Source organism: Diorhabda carinulata, chromosome X (genome assembly GCF_026250575.1).
Source record: "Diorhabda carinulata isolate Delta chromosome X, icDioCari1.1, whole genome shotgun sequence".
Lineage (NCBI taxonomy): Eukaryota > Metazoa > Arthropoda > Insecta > Coleoptera > Chrysomelidae > Diorhabda > Diorhabda carinulata.
Genome location: NC_079472.1, coordinates 36,213,622 through 36,236,448, shown reverse-complemented (window position 1 = coordinate 36,236,448; position 22,827 = coordinate 36,213,622). Strand labels below are relative to the sequence as shown.

The 22,827-nt window shown below is 29.3% G+C and overlaps 5 protein-coding genes across 5 annotated transcripts; 3 read left to right on the top strand and 2 right to left on the bottom strand.

Annotated features, from left to right (window-relative positions):
• Nucleotides 1–118: 118 nt before the first annotated feature.
• LOC130901315 (dymeclin) lies at nt 119–7,279 on the bottom strand. Its single transcript, XM_057812568.1, has 10 exons — nt 7,003–7,279; nt 6,558–6,704; nt 5,924–6,177; nt 5,712–5,870; nt 3,872–4,069; nt 3,632–3,813; nt 2,029–2,154; nt 1,652–1,951; nt 512–838; nt 119–383 (listed from the first exon to the last, which is right to left on the bottom strand). The coding sequence occupies exons 1-10, from the start codon at nt 7,140–7,142 to the stop codon at nt 243–245; spliced, it is 1,974 nt and encodes a 657-aa protein (XP_057668551.1). The 5' UTR covers nt 7,143–7,279; the 3' UTR covers nt 119–242.
• A 221-nt stretch (nt 7,280–7,500) lies between these two features.
• Nucleotides 7,501–8,770, top strand: LOC130900988 (V-type proton ATPase subunit G). The gene is made up of 3 exons (XM_057812023.1): nt 7,501–7,704; nt 7,904–8,103; nt 8,625–8,770. The coding sequence occupies exons 1-3, from the start codon at nt 7,620–7,622 to the stop codon at nt 8,691–8,693; spliced, it is 354 nt and encodes a 117-aa protein (XP_057668006.1). The 5' UTR covers nt 7,501–7,619; the 3' UTR covers nt 8,694–8,770.
• Nucleotides 8,771–9,689: 919 nt separating this feature from the next.
• LOC130902354 (ribosome biogenesis protein BMS1 homolog) lies at nt 9,690–20,629 on the bottom strand. The gene is made up of 12 exons (XM_057814446.1): nt 20,297–20,629; nt 19,390–20,238; nt 18,832–19,324; nt 18,428–18,750; nt 18,150–18,346; nt 17,130–17,622; nt 16,697–16,986; nt 15,946–16,081; nt 15,747–15,893; nt 15,461–15,636; nt 14,411–14,566; nt 9,690–9,922 (listed from the first exon to the last, which is right to left on the bottom strand). Exons 1-12 carry the CDS (start codon nt 20,346–20,348, stop codon nt 9,719–9,721), a joined length of 3,516 nt encoding a protein of 1,171 aa, XP_057670429.1. The 5' UTR covers nt 20,349–20,629; the 3' UTR covers nt 9,690–9,718.
• LOC130902357 (uncharacterized) lies at nt 10,814–14,143 on the top strand. The gene has a single exon (XM_057814451.1). The coding sequence runs from the start codon at nt 10,993–10,995 to the stop codon at nt 12,592–12,594; it is 1,602 nt and encodes a 533-aa protein (XP_057670434.1). The 5' UTR covers nt 10,814–10,992; the 3' UTR covers nt 12,595–14,143.
• Nucleotides 20,630–20,682: 53 nt separating the features above from the next.
• LOC130902358 (proteasome subunit beta type-6) lies at nt 20,683–21,798 on the top strand. Its single transcript, XM_057814453.1, has 5 exons — nt 20,683–20,869; nt 20,922–20,989; nt 21,042–21,173; nt 21,229–21,503; nt 21,623–21,798. Exons 1-5 carry the CDS (start codon nt 20,795–20,797, stop codon nt 21,748–21,750), a joined length of 678 nt encoding a protein of 225 aa, XP_057670436.1. The 5' UTR covers nt 20,683–20,794; the 3' UTR covers nt 21,751–21,798.
• Nucleotides 21,799–22,827: the final 1,029 nt, after the last annotated feature.

The window sequence follows — 22,827 nt, the reverse complement described above, 5'->3', positions numbered from 1 at the left end:
ATGTAGGTGATCTGTGGTCTTACTAAAAGGAAGTGTCTATTGCACCTACATCACAAAGTATCTTCAACCAAAAATATTTCAATCACATTTTTTTTTATTTCTTATCAATGATGGACAATTCTGAATAAAATTTTAATTCATAAAATATATTGATAAATCTTACAAATTTGTACATAAATACACATTATTATTACATTAAATATATATTTTATACATGATTCATTGAATTGTTCTCAAAACATTTAAACGACCATAATTGTTGGATAATTATCGTTAACCCAATGAAGAATTGACTGCTGACCCACTAAAGCCCATATGTATGGAATGAAAAAGTCTTCGGGCTGATCCTCCTCTACATACTTAAACTTGAGGTCAGGAAATTTCTAAAATAAAATAAATATATTAAATCGCCATTAAAATCTAAATTTTCCTAAAATAATCTAGTTTAAAATCTCTATCACAAAGAAAAATAATTATCAACTAAGAAAATGTTTTTTTTTTTATAACTTACTGTTAATCTCTCCTTTGGCCAGCCTCTAACTCCCTGTTGTATTATTAACAACACTTGGTGAGCATCTACTTCATGCTCTAACGATTTATCATGTAGAAGCTGTGAAAAATACTTGAGAATGATATCTATATTGTGAATGATATCTTGAAAAACAACATTATCTTTAAATGCTTCAAACATACTTTTGTTATATAGCATTGTATATATCAGATTGGGGTTATTGCTAAGTTGGGTAGATAGGCACGAATTCAATATTTCCAATACCATTCTCAATACTTCTTCCAAAACGGATACGTCTTGTTCAGTGTCTTCCGATTCTTGATCAGCCTAAAAATATAAAAAATCAGAACCATAATATATACATATTAAGTCGCGATTTGTGGAATTTCAGAGGCTGAAGTATAATTTCAAATGTGAGTAAGTGGTTGTAATGGGATATAGCAACATTAAATAAATCAAGAGCCATTAAGCACATAGGCCTTCTGATAGATCCGTCGTGCCCCACTCTATATTACCAAAGGCCAATATTCTTTGAGAAGTCGATCAGGCGCTCAGCTTGAATCTTTTGATGTTATTAAGCAAGCTGTGAGATTTGTTAACTGATTTCTTATCAGAAATAAAAAAATGATGATGAAAGATGATATAAATAAAACCAAAGTCATAATAATAAACAAAAATGAAAACAGTCAGTAAAATAGGGAAATAATAAATAAAGATTAACAGCATAAAATTGGACATTAAGGAGAAATAAGATAAGATAAAAATAAAAAATAGTTTGAGACAAGATGCAGAATGGGGATATTAGAAAAAAATCAAAACAAGAATCAATAACATTCAACATAAACTGGAAGCAGCTGATTTAGTATGGGCATATCAAAAGAATGGGGATGGTATAACAAGAAAACTAAAAATGAAGGGGTAGACAAAGAAAGCATTAAATTAAATGAGGAACTGGGGAGTAAAAGAAAAAATACTTTAGAGGAATTGAAAATAATGGCTAAGACAGAAATGGTTACGAGTCATTCAACATCTCAGAAGATTAAGGAGAAAGAACAATTTCAATTTTATGAAGAATTGTTGATGGATCTAAAATGTATGCATTGTAACATTTTATAGGTTATTTTAAAAACATCTGCTTACCTCTATGGTTATTGTATTGTCTTTATGTGAAGTTTCAGTCTTCAATCTTGATATCAATCTATTATATTTTTTTGCCAAGGTTTCAAAGAGAGACACCAGTCTTTGACTTACATAGGGATGAAGATTTCTAAAGTGTGCTGACATATTGGCAAGTGCAGCAAGACAATTTGTATGTAAATATTTGTCCCTCATTTTGAGCATATTGTACTGCACAGTTCGTATTACTATAAGTATTAACAAACCTCCTAAAGATATATCGTTTAAAGCACGTTCAACATACCAAGAGGCATTTTTCAATTTCTTGAAAATAAACAAAATATTCATTAAAATTATTCACTAAAAATTGTTTAAGCAAAAAAATAAATAAGAATATTTACCAAATCGTGAATGGTTTCATTAAAACTATCATCTTCACTTAATATTAATATGATAATTAATGACATATAAATATGATGGGAATTGCTATTGGGAGCATTGTATAAACTTTTTAGTATAGGTACAATCTGAAATATAAAAAAAAAACAAAATAATTACTAAGAGTTCATTTTGTTATATGTAATTAAACTTAATCTATCAATAATCAATTTAAAGCTAATCTCAAAATGCTCAGAAAGATCTAAGCAAAAACTATGAGGTTTTTGGTTCGGGTTCTTCATCATTCAGAAATCAAGAGAATCGAGGCCACCATACATGCCAGAAATGGAGTGCAATCTCCTGACACCTTTAAGATATAGGGAAATGTGCCTACAAGTGTTTCAGACGAAGAAAGTATCTGAAAGAGAATTACTCTGGCATATTCTTACAGGTGAGTGGCATCAAACAGTTTCCTCGTAACTTTAATAGAGTAAAATCTAAAAAATATCTAGATTTTGGTAAATATATGATACACCTTATGGGATTATATACAGCAGAAACTGATAATGGCAGGTTCTATAAGGAAGAGAAAGAAACGCTAGATCACCTAATTGCCTTGCTGGTACTACTCAACATAAAAAAAGAAACTTGTAAAAGTGATAGTCTAACCTCATTGAAGTCAGAATAGATATTGAAATTTATTAGAACTGTGGAACTGGGGGATAAGCTATTTCCAAATATAATGAACTGTGAATAATCTCAACTATGATTTACTTTCATCATAGATTAAATAACTCGATACAAATATAAATTTCTTTAATTTCTTATTTCTTAAAGCTTTTATATATGTTTATATTTCTAAATTTTTTGATTTTAGCCTCATCTGTTATAAAATTAGTTTTTTTTATAATTTTTGAAAGACAGATAAAAATTTGACGTTTCGACTACAGTCTTCATCAAAATATATATTTTGAAACTTCAAATTTTTATCTGTTTTTCAAAAATTAGAAAAAAACTAATTTTATAACAGAAGAGACCTAAAATCAAGATTATATTCGTTTTAAAAAGATTTATAGTCAACACTGAAAGTGCAACCAAGTAGATGACCTCCCAACACCACAAATAAACAACAATCTGGTTTGAAACTGAAATAAAATATATGCAAAGGGATGCTGTAGACACCTGCTGATTTTTTTTACTAGACTCATAATGATGTGTATTTAGAAAGTCTTATCTATACAATCATTGATTTATAAAAGTATTAATGAGATTAAGTTATAAAAAATATATTTGGTTGAATATTTTTACAATAAATGTACTTTTTAAAATTTTATTCGTAATAATAGTTTATGATTTCATAGTAAATCATGGCAATTGACAAAATTTAAGAGATGGTGAGTATTTATCTGATTAAACAAACAATAAGAAGAATAATAAACACATTACAATAAATAAATGGTTAAGGTAAATAGATATACAAAAATTTGACAAAAACAAAAATTGATCATATACTAAGGAATATTATTACATATATAAAATAATGTGTCTAATTTATTTACCTAAAATTACTTTATCTATCAATCTATATCTTATCTATATTTATCAATCTATCAATTGTTTACTTACCAAAAGGTCCAAATCTTCCCTATTCAGAATATATGTTTTAAATGATTGATTTCGATGTAACAATAAATACAACAATAATGTGGCCGCATCACCTGATGCTTTTTTGCAAAGTGCTAAGTACAGTAAATTAAAATCTATTTTGAATAATGATGCCACTTTAGATGGTGGTACTGGATTTGTATCTACAAGAAATGAAAAATTACAATCGTATATCACTAAAATTGTAGTTTACGAACTTACCTTCACTGTCTAGACAAGAAAATAAGCTATTTCTGTATGGGTTGGACTGTGTAGTCCAATGATGAACTAAAACTAACAGTAATAATAGACTTTGAGTTGCTAAAGGTGATTCTTGGTAAGGATGTTCGAGTGTGTTGTTTGTTTCTTCACTGTATTTTTTATTGAATGTTAAAACTGACCAGATATTTGAAGCTAAATCTGCAAAAACATGTTTTATCAATGATAACTAATACAGGAAAAGTTAGAACTGAGATATAATTGAATATATTAGATAGATTTGACAGTACATCTCATGAACATTATTTTAATTGAATTTTTAAGTTCATTAACTAAACAGCTGGATTATGTAACATATTTAGTAAATATTTGTTAGTTTTTTTATATAGAAGCATTAAACCAGTAAAAATATAATAACACAATCTAAAACTCATAAAAATAAAAATTAGTGATAGAATAAAAAAATAATATATAAGTAGATAAAGACATAGGAAAATTTAATATATGAATATTTTGAGGTATACAGTAAATTGTTTGGGGAGCCGTTTTGGCTTTACAGTCACTCTGCACCTATGCCTAAAAAATATTTTGTACAAGACTCTACATCTCTTTGTTCTGCTTCCAAAATACGTAGCACTACTCCTCTAAGGTATCTAAGCCTTTTAGTGAAATAGGGAGGACATTCACATTCCATGGCTTGCTCATAGAATCTGCAGTTGTCATTTTCTGATATGCCTATCATCTTATGGTATGGGGCAGTGATCTTTCAGAAGACTCATCACCAGTTTGATATAGTTTCTGCTAATCACGAGAAGTCTTCAGACTTCTTAGGTGATAATTATGGTTATGAATCTTTTGGATTGTCTTCGGCCTAGAGTGTTTCTCCAGTGAGACTCCATCTGATTCTTTAGCCATCCAATCAGTCTTTTATCGATATGGAATCTCATCAGGCCACAGTAGGACTCTGGTCCTAGGTATGGAATCTGTGCCCCATTTTGATAATGCTGTCTGCTTCCTCATAGCCTGGTAGCCACTACCTGGTTACTTTGTTTTTGTTAGCTAGTTTGTTTGCAATTTCCCACATGCACTCAATTACTTTCAGGTCTTTCAACCTGATTGACTATCTTAGAGAGATTTCTCTCTATCTGAAAAATAAAGAATGATGTTCCTAGTGGGTTGGAAAGCTTGCATTTTGGTGCACAAATGCCCGATTCAGCTCTATGTGCTAGCTGTTAAGTAATTTTTTTTCGTGATGTTTCCAAAAAATTCATTTTTCCTGCAACTTTTAATCAACATTAGTCGAGAATTTAACTATACAGGCACTAACGAAACCACAAGAGTCTATAATTCTTCAGTAATGACAGTGTTCTGCTGAGAAATTTTTTCGTTGTGTCCAAGAATAGGAAAAACTTTTTTCTATCATTGAACAACGGAGTATTTAATTCTGGAATTATTCTACTTCAATTATCTATTGATTTTGCACAAATTTTGTAATATGGCACTTAATTGGCACTTTATTTTCTGCTTATTGTTTTATCTGTCTGCTCATATTGCTCGGCTTACTTTAGTGACATATCAAAAAGAGTGATACAATAAAAAAATAATATATAAGTACATAAGGACATTACAAAACATAAGAATATTTTGAGGTGTACTGCCAGTAGATGCAAATGTAAATGGAGAAATAGATAACCGGGTAGATAAATTAACATAAAAAATTATATTAACAATAAAAATAACAAAATAGAAACGATGAGATAGAGAGAATTAGACAGGGAGCATAGGGAAATTAACAGAGTAAATAAAGAAAGAATACTTTTTCTCAAAATACTGATGCACTTACTTAAAACAATACTATGTCCATCATTTCCAGTATATCCAGAAGGCATCTTTCGTTGCTCAATAAAATTAGTTATCAAACGTTTAACTAGTATAGGGGCATGTATTACATGTTTTCCTCTCATCATAAGTCTATAAATGGTGCTATGATCTGACTTACCTCCTAAATGAAAAAAAATTATTTCAAAAATCTAATTATAGGAAAAAATATTTTACCTGAATGATATTGTATTGAAAGACAGAGTAAGAGACATGTTGCTGACTCTAAGTGGATCAGATATGTGTAATCATCTATAGGTACATCAACTATTATTCCAACTAATGATCCCAAGAAGTCTTCCATGACATTTCTCGTATTCCCTAATTCTATGTGCTTCATTATATCTTCTTCTTTTAGAACTTCTGTTAAGAATTTCAAGGTACATCTTATTATGAATATAGTATTAAAAAGTTGCCAATTGAATAAGTTCCTAGATAAAAAATATATTTATGTATATAAATATTATATTTATAAATACCTACATAATGGAGGATAATATAAAAAGCATTAAACAAAATGATTATGAAAAAAAGTTTTAAGGGCAGAAAAACTTCATAAAATAGAAAATGGTTATATACAGCGATGGGGATAGAAAGAAGTTGAAAAAATAATAGCTCCCTTAGAAGAATCTTTTGAATAGATGTGAACTAGATACAAAGACATAAAATCAAATATAGTTTGTATTTGGATTCCTTGACACCTGTATAGAAAAGAATAAACAGAAATTCAAAAAGTTTTGAACTTGATTCTAGTTATTAATGTCAATAAGTGCAGTTAGTTTAGTTATCTGATAATCTAATAAATACTTACGATTCTGTTATTGTAGCAGATAATAGTTCATTAGTTTTTTCAATAAATATTTGAATTAATATACCAAAATTTCCAGTCTTTGGATTATTTTTCAATAGTTCTTGTAACAAAGACTCTATTCTTGATTCAAATGCCAATTGTTCATTTCTAAAATTCAAATTAATTCCTTATAACTTACTTAATATTATTAAAATATATTTCAAAATTTGAGATCACAGTATAGATTCTACAATATTTAAAATATACCAAAATGTAAATGTATCGTTGTAGATGATTATTCTTGTCTTATATTGTCATAAACGATATGCAAATATACTCTACTGTTAGGTAAACAATTTTAATTACACTAGTATAACTATATTTTGAAAAAGTAGTAATTTTGTCAAAATCTATTTCAAATATAGTTCATATGTTGTAAAACTGAAATCTACGTAATAACACCTACACTGTCGTTGGAGGAACCAAGTTGTAAGATAGAAAGGTGTTCCAAAAAGGATTATTTATGGATATAGGTTCCTTTCCCACATACTTAACGCAATATTCATTGGTTGATAGTTCCAAATTTTTGCTTACAGCTGTACCCATTACTACAACTAAATTTCATGCAAACTTTGTTTGATTAAACTTTTTTCACAAATCGGAATATATACATGTTTTGAGAAGAGTACACATAGCCTAAACATTATAACCTGAACACGTATAAGATTTTGACGTTTCCATTTATTCAGTTAACATTAATGCCAGCAGAGGGACAAAATTGAACAATGCGAATCCAATAATGAGATATAGATATTAGAAATAATGAGAGTATCTCCAGTTTAATATATATTTTCCAAGATTAGAATACAGTAAATAAAAATCGACCAAGGAAAGGAATATTTACAGGTTCCAAGAATTAAGATCAGACAACATTGCATTATTCTTAAGTTGGTAGTTATGAGAATTTACATTATTTGACGTATTATCATATGACCAGAGTTTGCCTTTCTTCAATTTCGTCAGTTCATAATCATCTTCGGGTACTAAAGTTGAATTTTTTAAAATACAATTTGATAAAAAAATATGGCTAGTCATCAAAGCCAAGGTGTTCAACAGCTTCTAGCAGCTGAAAAACGTGCCGCAGACAAAGTCACAGAAGCCCGCAAGCGTAAGTTGAAATTGATTTAGAAAAAACATGAATTTAGGGTGTTGACAGTCACGAGACATAAAAAATAGTTAGATTTACGATCTTTCTATCGAAAATAAATTAACAGTTTTAGAACATTGATTGATAATAATTAAATTGAAATTTTTTATTTTTGGAATGGTAGATAGTAGATATACTGTAAAAAATAATTGTATTTCAGGAAAAGCTAGAAGGCTGAAGCAAGCCAAAGAAGAAGCTCAAGATGAAATTGAGAAGTACCGTAAAGAACGTGAACGCCAATTTCGGGAATTTGAGGCTAAGCACATGGGTTCTCGGGAAGATGTAGCTGCTAAAATTGAACAAGATACAAAGCGAAGGGTTGAGGAGATGAACAAAACAGTATTGAACCAGAAACAACCTGTAAGTTTCTCAAAAACATTGTATAACTCCCCAGTCACATGATTATAACATTCAAGGTTATTCATGTATTGATCAGCTATTTTATTATTTAATTAATAATTTTCATTTTCTATTCTTTTTATCAATCAGTTGCTATGTATGTTTATATAAGTAATAATTATACCAACAGTATATATGAAAATTTTCACAAACATAAAAATATTTTAGATAAGGTTATTGTTTGTTGAAAATTATTCAACATATAATAATGTTTTGCATTATGAACTAGTGCAGAAAGTTTGCATTTTGTACTAATGTGAGATAAAATTCTGTTACACAATTAGACCCTCTTTAGCTAATGGAAATTCTATGGTCAATATGTGAAGGTCATTACCTATAATAGTTCTAATCGGGGATCAGGATTTTACTTTGTACTGGTGTTTAATACACAATTTTTTGGACTAGTATATTACATTTGTTTCCGTCAGCTATTGAAGTAGTGGTACTTAAAATGTGTTCATTTGTTAACTTTCATGTTCCAGGTGATTCAAGAGTTTTTAAAATTGGTCTATGATATCAAGCCAGAGATTCACAAGAACTACCGCCAGTAGTTGGATATGTGCAATATATTAATAGGTTCCAAAACTTGTATCACTTAATTGTTAATAGATAGATGTTCATTCCATTATGTACTTTTTTTGTAGCCGTTTTAGACTATTAACTTAAAAAAAATCTTAAAACTCTACAGATACTTATCTCGTTGAATGTACTAAGTGGTTTATTATTAAAAATATAAGTTTTAAATGTTTTTCTCCCTATTTTTTTATATCTTCAAAAATACACATTGCAGGTTTTTGTGGTTACGGTAATATTTGGTAACTCAATTGGGAAAAGTGCCTTGATCTCTTTTAGTACTCCTTTATTATGAATTCCAGTATTTCTTAAAGTATTCAACTCTTCAACAACACCAGAGTCATTACACACAACCTTATCACATCTAATCATCTTCAAGTTATAGGTTTGTTCCAACCCATCAAAAAACCGTTTCTGTGACTTTTGATATTTTATTGATAGCAAGTAATGTATGAAAAACCGTACATAGTAAAATATTGAGCAGAAAATATCATTTAAAGGGTACAGACCAGCAGGTTGGAACAAACCTTATAATTCATAGTCAGTTTTACTACTTCTTGAAAATTAGTCAATTTTCAAATTAACAATCTACTTCAATAATTAAGTAAATTATTGGTGACTTATACTGAGCATTATTCAGTTTTCGGGGGTTTATATTTATGCCAAATTCTTCTTGGTCTTCTTCCATGTATTGAGGGGTTTGGAGAAGGTTCAGGCCAAATACATTGGAAAAGTAAAAAGCAATAATAGAAAAAAAGGCTGACAACTTGAATAGCAATTAAGAGAGGATCAAATACAGGAAATCAAGTCAAATGAACGAAAAACATCTGAGGAAGATGACACAAGAAATGGGTATAAAAGGGATCTTAACCACAATTTAACACTATAAAAGGAAAAAAGTTGATAATGGAAATGGTTGGTACCTTATAGAAAAAGAAACTTGTTATGTTATTTCACATATGAATTAAAACAAGTGTTGTTAAAAGGTTTTATTAATAATATTTCATTTTTTGCGCCCTTTACTATTAGCTTGTTTACTCCTCATCCTATGAACATTTTTCTTTATATCTTTCAATTTTCTCAATTTATTAGCTTCTATGCTCTCTATTTCTTGACGATGTTTTTCCAAACGCTCTTTAGTTTCTTGTTTTAACTTCTCTTGTTTCTTATTGTAGGAAGCTCTCAACATTTTCATCATAGCGGAAATCTAACAAATGTTAAATATTACAATTTTAAACAAGCAAATCACAACAAAAATTTTGCATTAAACAATCAAAGCATTCATAAAAATGTATTATGAAAAGTGTAAATATATAAAGTGTCTCATATGGGAGAAAAGTTGACACAGTCTACAGCTGTATACGATGCATAACAGTTCACAAATCTTCCAGGATGGCGTTTGTGAAGACAAAGGGTATAGTATGAAAGTAGCAATTGTAGATAAATTGAAGTATTCAGAGTTAAGAAACTAATATCATAGCTGATTATTGAAAATTTTAACAACTTATGTGTACAAAAGGGTGAAAAGTTGTCCAGATCATAAATAATACATATTTGCACTTTTTTAAACTTTATCCAGACACTACTGTGGCGCCACCTTTATTTAATTTCGACGGACACTTTACACAAATTGTTCTCATTATTAGAACAATATGCATTTTTTTTTATTGTTTGCGGCGGATAAAATAAACAATAAAAACATTAGATACATTTCTAATATAATTTGCGGGCGAGGTGGCATGCAATTCAATGTGAAATTGTCCCATTTCGAATAAACTTTGCCAACGACTTTGTTTGCTCATGCGCCTTTGCACCAGTTTTTTAGTTTAAGGCCGTATTTTGATTTGAACTGGATACAAAAGTAAACGATGAACTCTCCTGAAACACTACTTTGGTTTATTTGAAATCAAAATGCGAAATATGACAATTCAACTGAGTGCGCGTACGTCATGCACGGCACATGCGAAACCTTGGAGGCTTGAAATCTCTGTGGACCATGTCAGCACAATTTTTAGACTTAAAATGCTAACATTGTTTCTACCCTTAACAAAATTTAACAGCGATTTATAATAAAAGTTTATAACCGTTTTAGCGTATCGAACGCTTCTAGTGTCAGCATGGTGAAATTACAGCAAAACGCACCTCGGCATATTTCTTCAAACCGCGCCATCTGCCGTTGACATATTAACAATATTTATTTATTGGATGAAATCAATATCTACTATAAATACCGAAAGCCGAAAATGTAAATCAATACTTGTATTTCATTAAACGAAAATGTCTTATTCCTCGCAAGGTATTTATGTTCCCTTACCACAATCGTTAAGTGATTCCGATTCAGAAAAAGAAGAGAGATCTGAAGATAACTCACATTATCTAACAAATGGTGTAAATCAACCCAAAGTGAATTTTTCTCAACCCAGAAATGGTCACATAAGTGATTTTAAAGATGACAGATTCAAAAATTTGCATCACAAATTCTCCACTAAACGTAAAGTTGCTCTAATAATTTCTATAATATTCTGTTTTTTACCTATAATTACTTTTTTTTGGATACTACCATGCAATGATTTCAATACCTGTACGTTGAAAATACCAAACTGGGAATCAATACATGAAAATATAGAATTATTAGGAAGCATAAATTTAGTAAGAGGTGTTTTTCAGAAGAACTGGAATCTTGCTTTAATCTATAAAGGTAGTTTTACTGATAAAAAAGCATTTAAAAATGGTATACTCTCTATAATGGGAACAAATGGTGCTGTAGCTTGGGATTTTCAACAGGAAAGTTATCCACTACAAATGAACTGTAGTATAATCGATGTTGACAACAATGGATACAATGATTGCCTAGTAGTAGACAATACCGGATTGAAAGTGGTAGAAACTATTTCCGGGGAAGCATTATGGCATGCCCATAGTCTAGAAGAAAAATCTATACCAGAATTAGATATGCCTGTTAAGATTGAAGATTTGGATAAAGATGGTATAAATGAATTACTAGCAGTATATAAGAAAAGTGGATTTTTAATAATATCGGGAAGAACTGGTCAAGCGTTATCAAATATCAAATTACCATCGACATGCTCAACTATAAATTTGATTTCAAGTAATTCATTTTCTATCAACTATAAATGTATACAAATGCCAGGAACATTAGTTACTTATGAAGTTTCTATTGCTGATATCAAATCAAAATTTTACAATTCTAGTGCTGCCATCAAACTTAACATAGGGATCAATCAGGATATTAAAACATTTTATGAAATAGGTGACAAAAAATTAACTGTTCAAAATTTCAACCAATGTCCTAAATGTCAAAGCATAATTACTCTGTATAGTTCTAATAATACCAAACTTAATTTCTCAAAATTCGACAATGCAGTAATCATGAAACCAGTATGTTTTAAATTTCCGGTAATAGAACCCAATATCTATTCTTCTAAAGGATTCATTAGTGGATTTATATTGAAAATGTGGTACTGGGAAGACAAAACTGTTAAACTATCACCTGTAACTAGAATATACAAACGAAACATACCTGTACATAATGAAACTTATCATTTGAATAAAGTATCCGAAAGAATACTACTTATCATACTGAAAGAAAATGACATACAAATTGAAAACGTAAGTGTAACAGACATTTACTTAATATGTAATGGGCCACAGCATAATAACTGTCAACCGGATTATAAAAATCAAGGAAATTCTATATCTGTGGCAGATCTAGATTTTGACAATTCTTTAGAAATAATAAGTTATTCGAGTTCCTATAAACAGATAGAAATAAATGGCGATGAAACATGGCATTTAACTTCAAAATTAAATGTAGTTAGGTTGGAAAATGAATTTAGTAATTTATTTGAGAACAAATAGAAATAAATTTTTCACTTCTTAGATGTTTCTATATTTCATGTTCTTGACTTTAGGTCTGTTTGAATAAATGATAGTTTTTTATTTTATTAATGTATTGAAATGATTTTTTATGTTTCCACCTAACTAACGTATTTTTATCAAGACATTACCCGACATTGATAATTCAGATATACAGTCAAACCTCGATAAAACGAATCTAGGATTAAGTTATAGCGAGGTTAGTTGTTTCGAGGTTCAAAGGCAACGTTGGTTAATTTCGGTCGATGTTTAACGTGCTTATACTACATTAAAAAATATATAGAAAATAAAATAAAACTACAATTCAATTTGCCATAACATGATGTCTGGACACGTGTTGACACGATTTTACGTTTATTGCTTTCAACATATGGAAGCACTGACGGTTCAATAAATTAGCAGTTAAATTCGTTACTGAGGTTTTTTTACCAGTATCGACAAAAATTCGTTATATAGAAGTTCTAACTAAAAAAATTCGTTATGTAGAAGTGCAATTAACATTGTATGTTATGAAGAGATTTAAAAAATTTAGTTATATCAAGGAATATTTTATATGGAGATTTGACTGTATAAAGTATTATCATAGAAATAGTAAAATACAATTCACTCATATAATACAAAATATTGTATTCGTAATTGTCAAAAATTAATTTTTTATATATGAAAAAAAATGTCCCAAACTGCTGAATTTTGTGTGTATTAATTAATTTGAAATCTTTTTTTTTCTTCAACATTTGTATCAGTTTAAAAGATTTTTAAAATTTTATATTTAAAAATTAGTTTCTTTCTATTTCAGAATTTGTTACAGCAGTTTTATTTTTTTATCCTATTGATTGATCATTTTTATTTAAATAGCATCATAATAAGCAATCTAATATATTGTTTTTTGTATCTTAGATATTAGATTACAGTAATATTTTGATAATGTTTCATAGAAATCTTATTCTGTTTCCATATTTATCATCTTCAAAATATTCCAAAAGTCTAAAATTAAAATTGTTTATTTGGAAGAGCCATCCGAATATATAAAACAGATTAAAAAATCATCATTATTATAAATTAATATACATTCAATTATAAAAATTTCAAAAGCCATAAACAAAATAAAACCATTTTTTTTATAAATCTACTTTTTAAATTTCAATGAACTATAAATAATATAAAATGATAATTGGTACTTTTTCAAATAATAAATATTTAAATTTGGGTTATTAAGAACATAAAAAATCATTTCTATAAAAACAATGAACCAAAAATCAAGAGCACATATTCAATAAATTTAATTAAACTTGTTAATATAAGTAAAATTCTTCTTAATACCAAATTTTATAAACTACATTAAATGTTAGTCTCTAATACACCAATTTTGTCTATTTCATAAATCACATTTAGAGATTTGGTGTGATACATACATACACTGTTGGAATGAAAATGTGGGGGGCCCAATGTTGATGATTCTACACAAAATATTTAAAGTTTGAATTGTTACATGTTTTTCTCATTACTTCAATAAAATTATATTTTTCAAGCATTTCAAATTATTTTTCAACCTCCAACTATATTTCAACAGTTGAAAGTTACCAATCTAGAAACACACTGCCTAGCAACATTAACCTTCTGTAATCAGTGTATTATTAGATAAATATCAAAGATACAAACCAGAAAGTTGGTGGTGTAATGAATTAAAATTGTTGAACTATACCAATATGATAAGTAAAAAAAATTCCAGTTTGGGCTCATATTTATGCCCAATCTTCCATTTTTTAAGATTAAAGCAAAAATATAAAACAAAAATTACCTTTTGTTCTTCGGGCTCAACAATAACCGCTACTCTGTCCAGTGGATTTTTATCTGATGGTTTAATATGTTTTGGTTTATCTCTATATGGTAATGCTTCTTGAAGCTTTTTAGGTATAATCAAAGGTTTAAAAGGTTTTGCTTCCCTTTCGATACGCTGAAAAGAAAATAATTATATTACTAGTTAAATTTATACATATACTATTAATAAAATATCTTTCATTAAAGTTTAATCTCTACAAATTATAAAAAAAAAAACCTTTGTTACGTCTGTCTATCTATTTGTAATAAATTCAAAAGCTACTGAATTGATTTTCATCAATAGATAAAGTGAATTATGAGGAAGATTTAGGATATAATATGTTATGTCTTTCTATTGTAATATAACGATAATTTTTGGAAGCATCTAATAAAGCAAGCCACTTGGGAACCTTCATCGAAAAGGATGCCTAATCCCCTCAAGATATAACAAAACAATGCATGTTCTGCTATATATATATATATATATATATATATATATATATATATATATCTATCTATCTTTTAAGGATAGCTTACTGTGCTTATTCTAATTAGACAAGTATTTAGTTTAGATGATAAATTTAATTTAAATCTAATCTAAACATCTGATGCAAACCTAAAGCAAAGAAAACATGAAAATAATGGAATAAACATAACAATAAATTTAAATGTAACATTATTGGTGCAAAATGAACAGATGAAAAAACAGATGTGTCAATAAAATATAGTTAGTGGGCGGTCAAGGACCATTGCTACAAAACTGATGTCTTTGGAAAATCTTATCATACATCTTGGCAACTTTTTAACGTCACTAGGCAAACTGTAAGGCTTCCTCAAATGTTTTAACTTCGCATGTGTAATACAAAACTACAAATAAACAACATTTGCTTAGGATAAAACATTTTCATCTGAAGTGATAGAGATATCTGATGATTTATTATTATACTAGATATGTTGTTGTTTATTTTAATTAATGGTATGTATGGTATAAAATTTATGATCATTAAATATTCTATTAGTTAATACTTACAGTGTAAAGACTGTCCTTGTTAGCTTCGTTTTGTATGCCCTTGCCTCTTTTTATTTCACCAGTAGTCCTTACACCCCGCCAAGAATTCCTTTTATCAGAAGGCAATAACAATGTATTTACAGGTGCATAAAACTTAGGTACATCTACTTTAAACCAAGTTCTACAGAAAACAATATCTGAAATTCAAATTTTACATTTTTCTAAACAAAAAAAAACTCATATTTCACTTATTTTCATATCCATGAAATGAACAATTCAAATCAAGTTACTGAAACTGAAATCTTACCACTTAATAATATTTTATCTTCAAATGTTGCCCTAAAGCAACCTTCTGGTTTGTTCACAGCTTTTTTAATTTGACCCCTTATTCCAGACACAGTTTTAATTCTAGCAGATTCAAATTTAGCTACTTCTAATGCGCTGTTAAACATTCCTACAAAAATAATTATCTTTGTTATAAGTTCAAAGCATTATATAATCTTTACCTTTTATAAAAGCAGTTTTTTTGTATATCTTTAATGGATGTCCTATAAGTTTCAATTTTTTTAGTATTCTTGTATTTTTATCCAGTTCTAATACTGACCCTGTTGCCGCTATCCTAAATCCAATATTTTTTATTATCTGTAATTTATATATTATGTTATTAATATTTCAATATTGTTAAAAAAATTAAAAAATTAGTTTTGCAAAATAAAATATACTTTTAGACAATAATATCAAAGCTCTAGCTGCGTTCCTAGATCTTGCAAACTTGATCCTGTTAATAACTTTCAGCTACTCAGTGTCTTGGAGAATATATGAATATGAAGAGTGCCGCTAGATTTAATAGACAGTTATTCATTGAAAAGAGAGCAAATGGTCCGGATAAATAACCAAATAAGTGAAAAAATTAAATATAAAACAAGAATTCCACAAGGAACTATTTTAGGATCTTTGTTTTAAGGACCTCACTAAAAGCCCTGCAATTCTGTTACTTATTTTATATATTTATAGTTAACAAACCCCACAACTAATTTTTGACAGTAATTTCTTCTTTTGAGAAAAAATTGTTCAAATAACTCACTGAAACATTCGTAATGTGTTAATTGAAAATTAATATAAATTGGCTCCCTCCACTACTCACCTACTTCTTCTGCTTTTTTTCATGATTTGATATTTTTTGTTATAAGAGCTCTGTATTTGTGTGTTTCTTAATTTTCTATATGGATATTATACATTAAAAATAATTTTACTTACACCACTTTGAGAATCAACAGTTTGTAACGCCAAAAATCCCGTTCCTTGGGGTGTAATTGGACCCCAAAAGTGAGCATTACATGTCAAATGTTCAGGAGTATATTTCAAGTATCTAAATTTCAAATCATCCTCCAACTTTGAATACAAAGGTATTGTTTGGAAGCGCCTCCAGCCCAAAGAGATTATTAAAGGATCATTGGTTTTAAGAATTTTCTTGTACCAACGATGTTTTTTTATTTTAACGTTTAGAAAACCAACATTTTCTTCTCCCATGTTCAGAGCACCAATAACTGAAAGTAATTATAAATTAGAATTCAATTACTCTGTGAAAATGAAGAGTTGTTCATTGGAAATAATATTCATATTAAATGAAACTTCCAATCATTATTAAACTGTTTTACAACTATGAAAAATATTTTTATAAATAACTAACCTAGTGGATACGTGGGATCAAAATATTCTATAAACTCTGAAGGCACTCCTTGAAACTCCATCCGTACATACATCCCTGGTCTAAACCCTTCAATCTGTACTCTAATATCATCAGGTACATTCTCAAATACAGTTTTATTTAACTGCGCTTGTTTTTCTGCAGATAGTTTCAGCTCATCATAATAACTTAATTTTTCTTGAGAATCATATTCTGAATCGAATTTTTCTTTCAACTTTTTTTTCTTTTCGGCCAGAGCATCAACGTCTTCTTTATTATCCGATTCTTCTCTTTTTCGTTTCTCTCCTTTGTCAATTTTGGATAATTGAGATTGAGCAGTATGCGTTTCTCCAGTTTCTAAATCCTCAAAGTCTCCAAATACTTCTGAATCTCCATCACTCAAATCTGGAGCTTCATCAAGTTTTAGCAACTCTCTAGCATCTTCACTATCTTTCCACTTTCCAGTAATAAAACAGTTCTTTATGAGCTCCTTATTCTATGAAGAAATTATACAAATCAATAAAATTAGTTTTTAATTCAACATTTTTTTAAATAAAATCTGTGATATGATAAATGGTAGAGACTTTACAGAAACAGTAATTAACACCTGGTGAATTATTTGCCACATTAAATCTCACTTCACTAGTTAGTTATTTAGTTGAATGAAATTTTTATGGAGAGTGTATCATGTTCATGTGACAGTTTATTAGCAAGTTGATGTTTTTAACAGTTTTTGTATAGAAGTCAGGAATGCAGGTACGATAGTTGAATTAGTAAACCGAAGCGCTTTTTATTAATTAAAGTGAGGGTGTCACGTAAATTATTTCTTTTTAAACAATGGAATCTTATGTGAATAAATTTCTTATCATTTAAATACTGAATATCATATTAACACAGTCATGTGTTCTATCCACATACATAATAGTTTATTCTTATCTACAGATAAATATACTGCTCATCGATATTTCTTTATTTTATATTTTTTTGCATATAGAATATTCAAAAATACAACAAATTACTTACATCTGGATGAGTCCAATCTTTCATATTCGCATTCCAAGGTAATGTTAATGAACTCTCTGTTAAGTTCATAACATCTTTACTCTGTTTTAAATTGTGCTGGTTTTTTGAAACTTTTCGAAAAAGACCACCAAGTTCTTCTTCATCGTCGATTTCATCATTTTTGTTATTTGAATCTTCTTCTTCTTCTTCTTGGAAGTCTTCAAAAAAATTGCAATGTAAAAAACAGAAAAAACTTTGAACTTATTGATACTATTAAAAAATAATAGTGGATTAATTACCATAAACAAGCCTCATTAAATTTTTATTGGTTCTCTGCCTTTGCAAGAAAGATTCTTTTGCTTTTTCCATAAGGTTTTCCTTCCATTTAATTTCATTGTTCTCATTTTCACTATCAAATTCTTCATCATCATTATCCTGATCATCAGAGCATTCACTACTTTCTTGTTTCTCCAATTTCCTCTTTTCACTAAATTCCATTTTACCCAGAATGTCTTTAACCTTGGAATGGATTTCAATATCCTTGTTGTGAGCTGGATGAAAAGTTTCTCCAATATCCTTTTCATCATCTATATCAGTGTTGGAATCAGCATCTTCACTATCTCTATAAATCATATTGAAGTTTTAATAGAATAGGACAATAAAAAAACAGCAACAAGAAAGGAATATAAAAATTTGTATTCACCCTATATCTTCTAGGACATCATCAAAAATTACTTTTCTCCTTATTCTACCATTATCCTCAACTTCAACACATTTTTTTCTTAATTGATCCAACTCATCATCCAACTCTGAAGGTCCATCTTTTTTTTCCTTTTTTTCATATAATTCAACACTATTTTGATCATCTTCACTGTCTGCCACATCATCTGCTGTTAATTTCTTACCACCAGTAAAAATTTGAAGTTCAGAATGCTTTAATTTTTCATCTAAAGTTTCTTTTGCACTTATCAAATTAGTCACAATGTTATCTGTATCATCCTCTCTTTTATTGTGACTATGAGAACCACCCAATTCCATATAAACTGCATCTTTGTCATAAACAATACCACCAACTCCAGAAAATGGTGCATAAATTAGTTTTTCTTTTTCTATTAAAGCTCGTTTTTTTAGTTCTTCTGGTAAGGGACATGGATCGGGGAGAAAAGACAAATCATGAATTTTTATGTCTCCAAAACCTATTAAAAAAAACAATAAATTAAGATTGTACACAACAATTTACTCATATTCTATATATTTTTACCTGCAATATGAACATAACTATCTTTTTTCAATGGTACTCCTCTAATGTATCCATATAATGCAACATTCCTATCACATTTAGGATTTTGTCTTATGAGCTCTTGATTGGTTAAATCTTCATATCTGTCTCCAATCAAATAACTATGAGTTGTTCTCCATTGCAATGGCCTAAATTTCATTACTGAAATAAATCTACCCAAATTTTTCACCTCATTTCTTAAATATTCTTCATGGATTATACCAGATAGATAGAATAATTTAGCTCCCGGATAAACCTCAGTCCAAAATCTATGCTTGAGAGTCTTCTTGGTGTTTTTTAATGTCTTGCTATTTTTAATTAAATCAAGGTGAGTCAACACTCCCATTATTCTAGGCATTCCATGTACTTGACAAATATTTAAAAATTCAAATATTTCCATTTCAAAACCAAAACTTGCATCACATAGCAGAAGCACTAAATCAGATACTTTAGCCAAATCAATCATTGAATTGATGTCATTATTACATTCGAAAAACGTAATCCTTCTCTTTTTACCTGTTACGATTGTAACAGGACCTTTAATTTCAGTTAAAGGTAATTTTGTAAACAGTTTGATTAAATTTTGTATTACAGTACTCTTGCCTACTTTTGGAGGACCTACTACTGTAACCACTATAGGTGGAGGTTCAATTGGAGTTCTATCAACAAGGGGAATATGTTGCTTTTTAGTATTTATATCTTCTTTTCGTCGAAATTTACGTTCTGCTCTCACGGCAGAATTAAAACTAAACGCTTTGGGGTTTCGTTGCTTGGGATCCATATCAGCATTTTCCTCTTTTTTCTTGGCTTTTTTCTTTTCCGATTTTCTCCCTTCGAAGGAATATAAGCATTTAAATTAAACTTTTAAGAATATCAATAATCCACTTACCCGAATGCCGATCTCTATGAGCTTTCTTTTTTGTTGAATGTTCTTCTTCCATTGTGGAGTTAATGTAAAATAAACGTTGATTAATTAATACTTTTCCAAATCAACTGGTATCAATACAACGTGAAAAAAGTGAGGTTATATTTAATGTTTTTGTATAAGACAAGACAACGCGTTCCGCGATTCCCTATTTGACATTGGGTATTATCCTTGGTTAACCGTTATATACATATAAATAAGCGTATTATATCAGGCGATTTAAGTATATAACAGTTCAAGTTACTGTGACACGAAACAACATCATTAATTTAAATTTTTTAGCTTAAAACACTATTGCGAGTAAATAAGAAGCGGGAAAACGCCAATAAAACAAGAAGAATAACTGATGTCTGTCAAATATGTGTCACTAAAGTTTTCCAATGTCATTCTGTCAACTTGGGCGATTACTAGTAGTTTTTGTAAGCATTCATTTGAAACATTAGTTTGTTATAGAATTTGAAAATGTCTCCCGTTTTTGATGAATATACAGCGATGAATAACCCAGATGATTGGAGAGATGCTGCCCACAGTACTGGAGTAAGTTTTAACTCATCTTTACGAAAACATTCTATTCTTTTATCTTTTTAAGACTTCTATAATGGCAGCAGAATTTGATGGAGGGGTAGTTATTGGAGCAGATTCTCGTACTACTACCGGGTAAGTTACTTAAAATTTAATAAAAAACTTATTATATTACAATTATTTATAGAGCATATATCGCGAATCGTGTAGCAGACAAACTTACTAAAATCACAGACCGTATTTACTGCTGTCGCTCTGGCTCTGCTGCAGACACCCAAGCAATTGCAGATATTGTTGCATACCACCTGAACTTCCACGGGTACGTTAATTTTCATTTATTCAACAATAGTTGTTAATTACTATTACATTTCTAGTATGGAATTAGGTGAAGAACCTAGAGTTGAAGTTGGTGCTGCAATATTCAGAGAGCTCTGCTACAACTACAGAGATTCTCTAATGGCCGGAATACTTGTTGCTGGATGGGATAACAAGAAAGGGGGACAAGTATATTCAATTCCAATTGGTGGTATGTGTGTTAGGCAAGAGGTATCTATTGGTGGATCTGGATCAAGTTATGTTTACGGTTATGTAGATGCAAATTTCAAACAAAACATGAGCAAAGAAGAATGTGTTAAATTTGTTACAAACAGTAAGTTTTTACAAATAAAAAATAAACAAATAGTGATTTGTAGTACATGTTAAGCAGCTTAATCTATTGATATTTATGTTCTGTTAAAAAATATTTACTATATATTTATGTAATTTTAGCTTTGGCTCTTGCAATGTCACGTGATGGTTCTTCAGGAGGGGTAATCAGATTGGGAATCATCACAGAAGCTGGTGTAGAAAGAAGAGTAGTTTTAGGAAATGAATTACCTAAGTTCTATGAAGATTAAATTATGTTTAATAAAATAAAATTTTCAATAGATAAGTTTTAAATCCAATGACAATTAACTAATTTTTAAACCTAAATATTTATCACGGTAATACCTTCAAAATAATGTTGATAACTCCATGTTTTTTATGGGCCATTTTGGAAAATTGCATAATTCCAGGGGGGTGATGTAAATATTATATATGATTTGAGTTGGAGGTCCAGTGTCAGTAGCTTTAGAATGTCTGACTTCATAAACAAAATATAATTTTATAAATTATCACTAGATACAAATATTACAAAGCTATTATATTTTTATAAATAATTTTTTTATTACATATATTAACGTTGTTCTTGTGTGCCCTCGCGTTACCTTTATGCATTTGAGCCAATTGACTCTATTTCTTTTGCCAATCTACAATCCCTCATCCATTCCAAGACTTCTTGATTCAAAGTACTTCCAACTGTTCATCAATTGTAAGATATTTTATTGGAGTTTTGCACAAACATGTCAAGTATTGCTTTTATCAGAGAAAGCTTATCCAAACGTTACCTTTCCTCTTGGCTTTTGTTGCTCTGAAAATATCAACTCCCAAGCCATCAGTGGACTATAAATCGTCTAAATTTTGCCTCCCCGATTTTAGAACAGCAACTAAATATAGAAGCCCTAACAGAGCTTTCAGTTCATCTAAGGTCCTATTCGATTTGCAAAGTCCCAAACAAATATGTTTTTATGGTTAAATTTATAATAATCGAGGAACAATTATCTGACTGTTTTAGATAAACATATTTTTAAATAAAACAGTTCCTGCCTTTTTGATCAAAACACATGATTATTATCTCTGACAGGAATTAGCCATTTTATATTTGTGGCTTTTTATATTTTCAAATTAATCTCTTTGACATAAACTTGAAGTAGACTTTATTTTTAGAAAAATGCTCTCAGTTTCTCTCACTCTACTGTTGATGTTTACTAACAAATAGTCATTTGGTACAAATTCTTTTTTGCCACTAATAATTCTGGTATATAAAAGTTAAGCTTAAATACTCCCTGAATAGAATAGCACCGGGTTTCCAATAACACATTGAAACTCAAGAG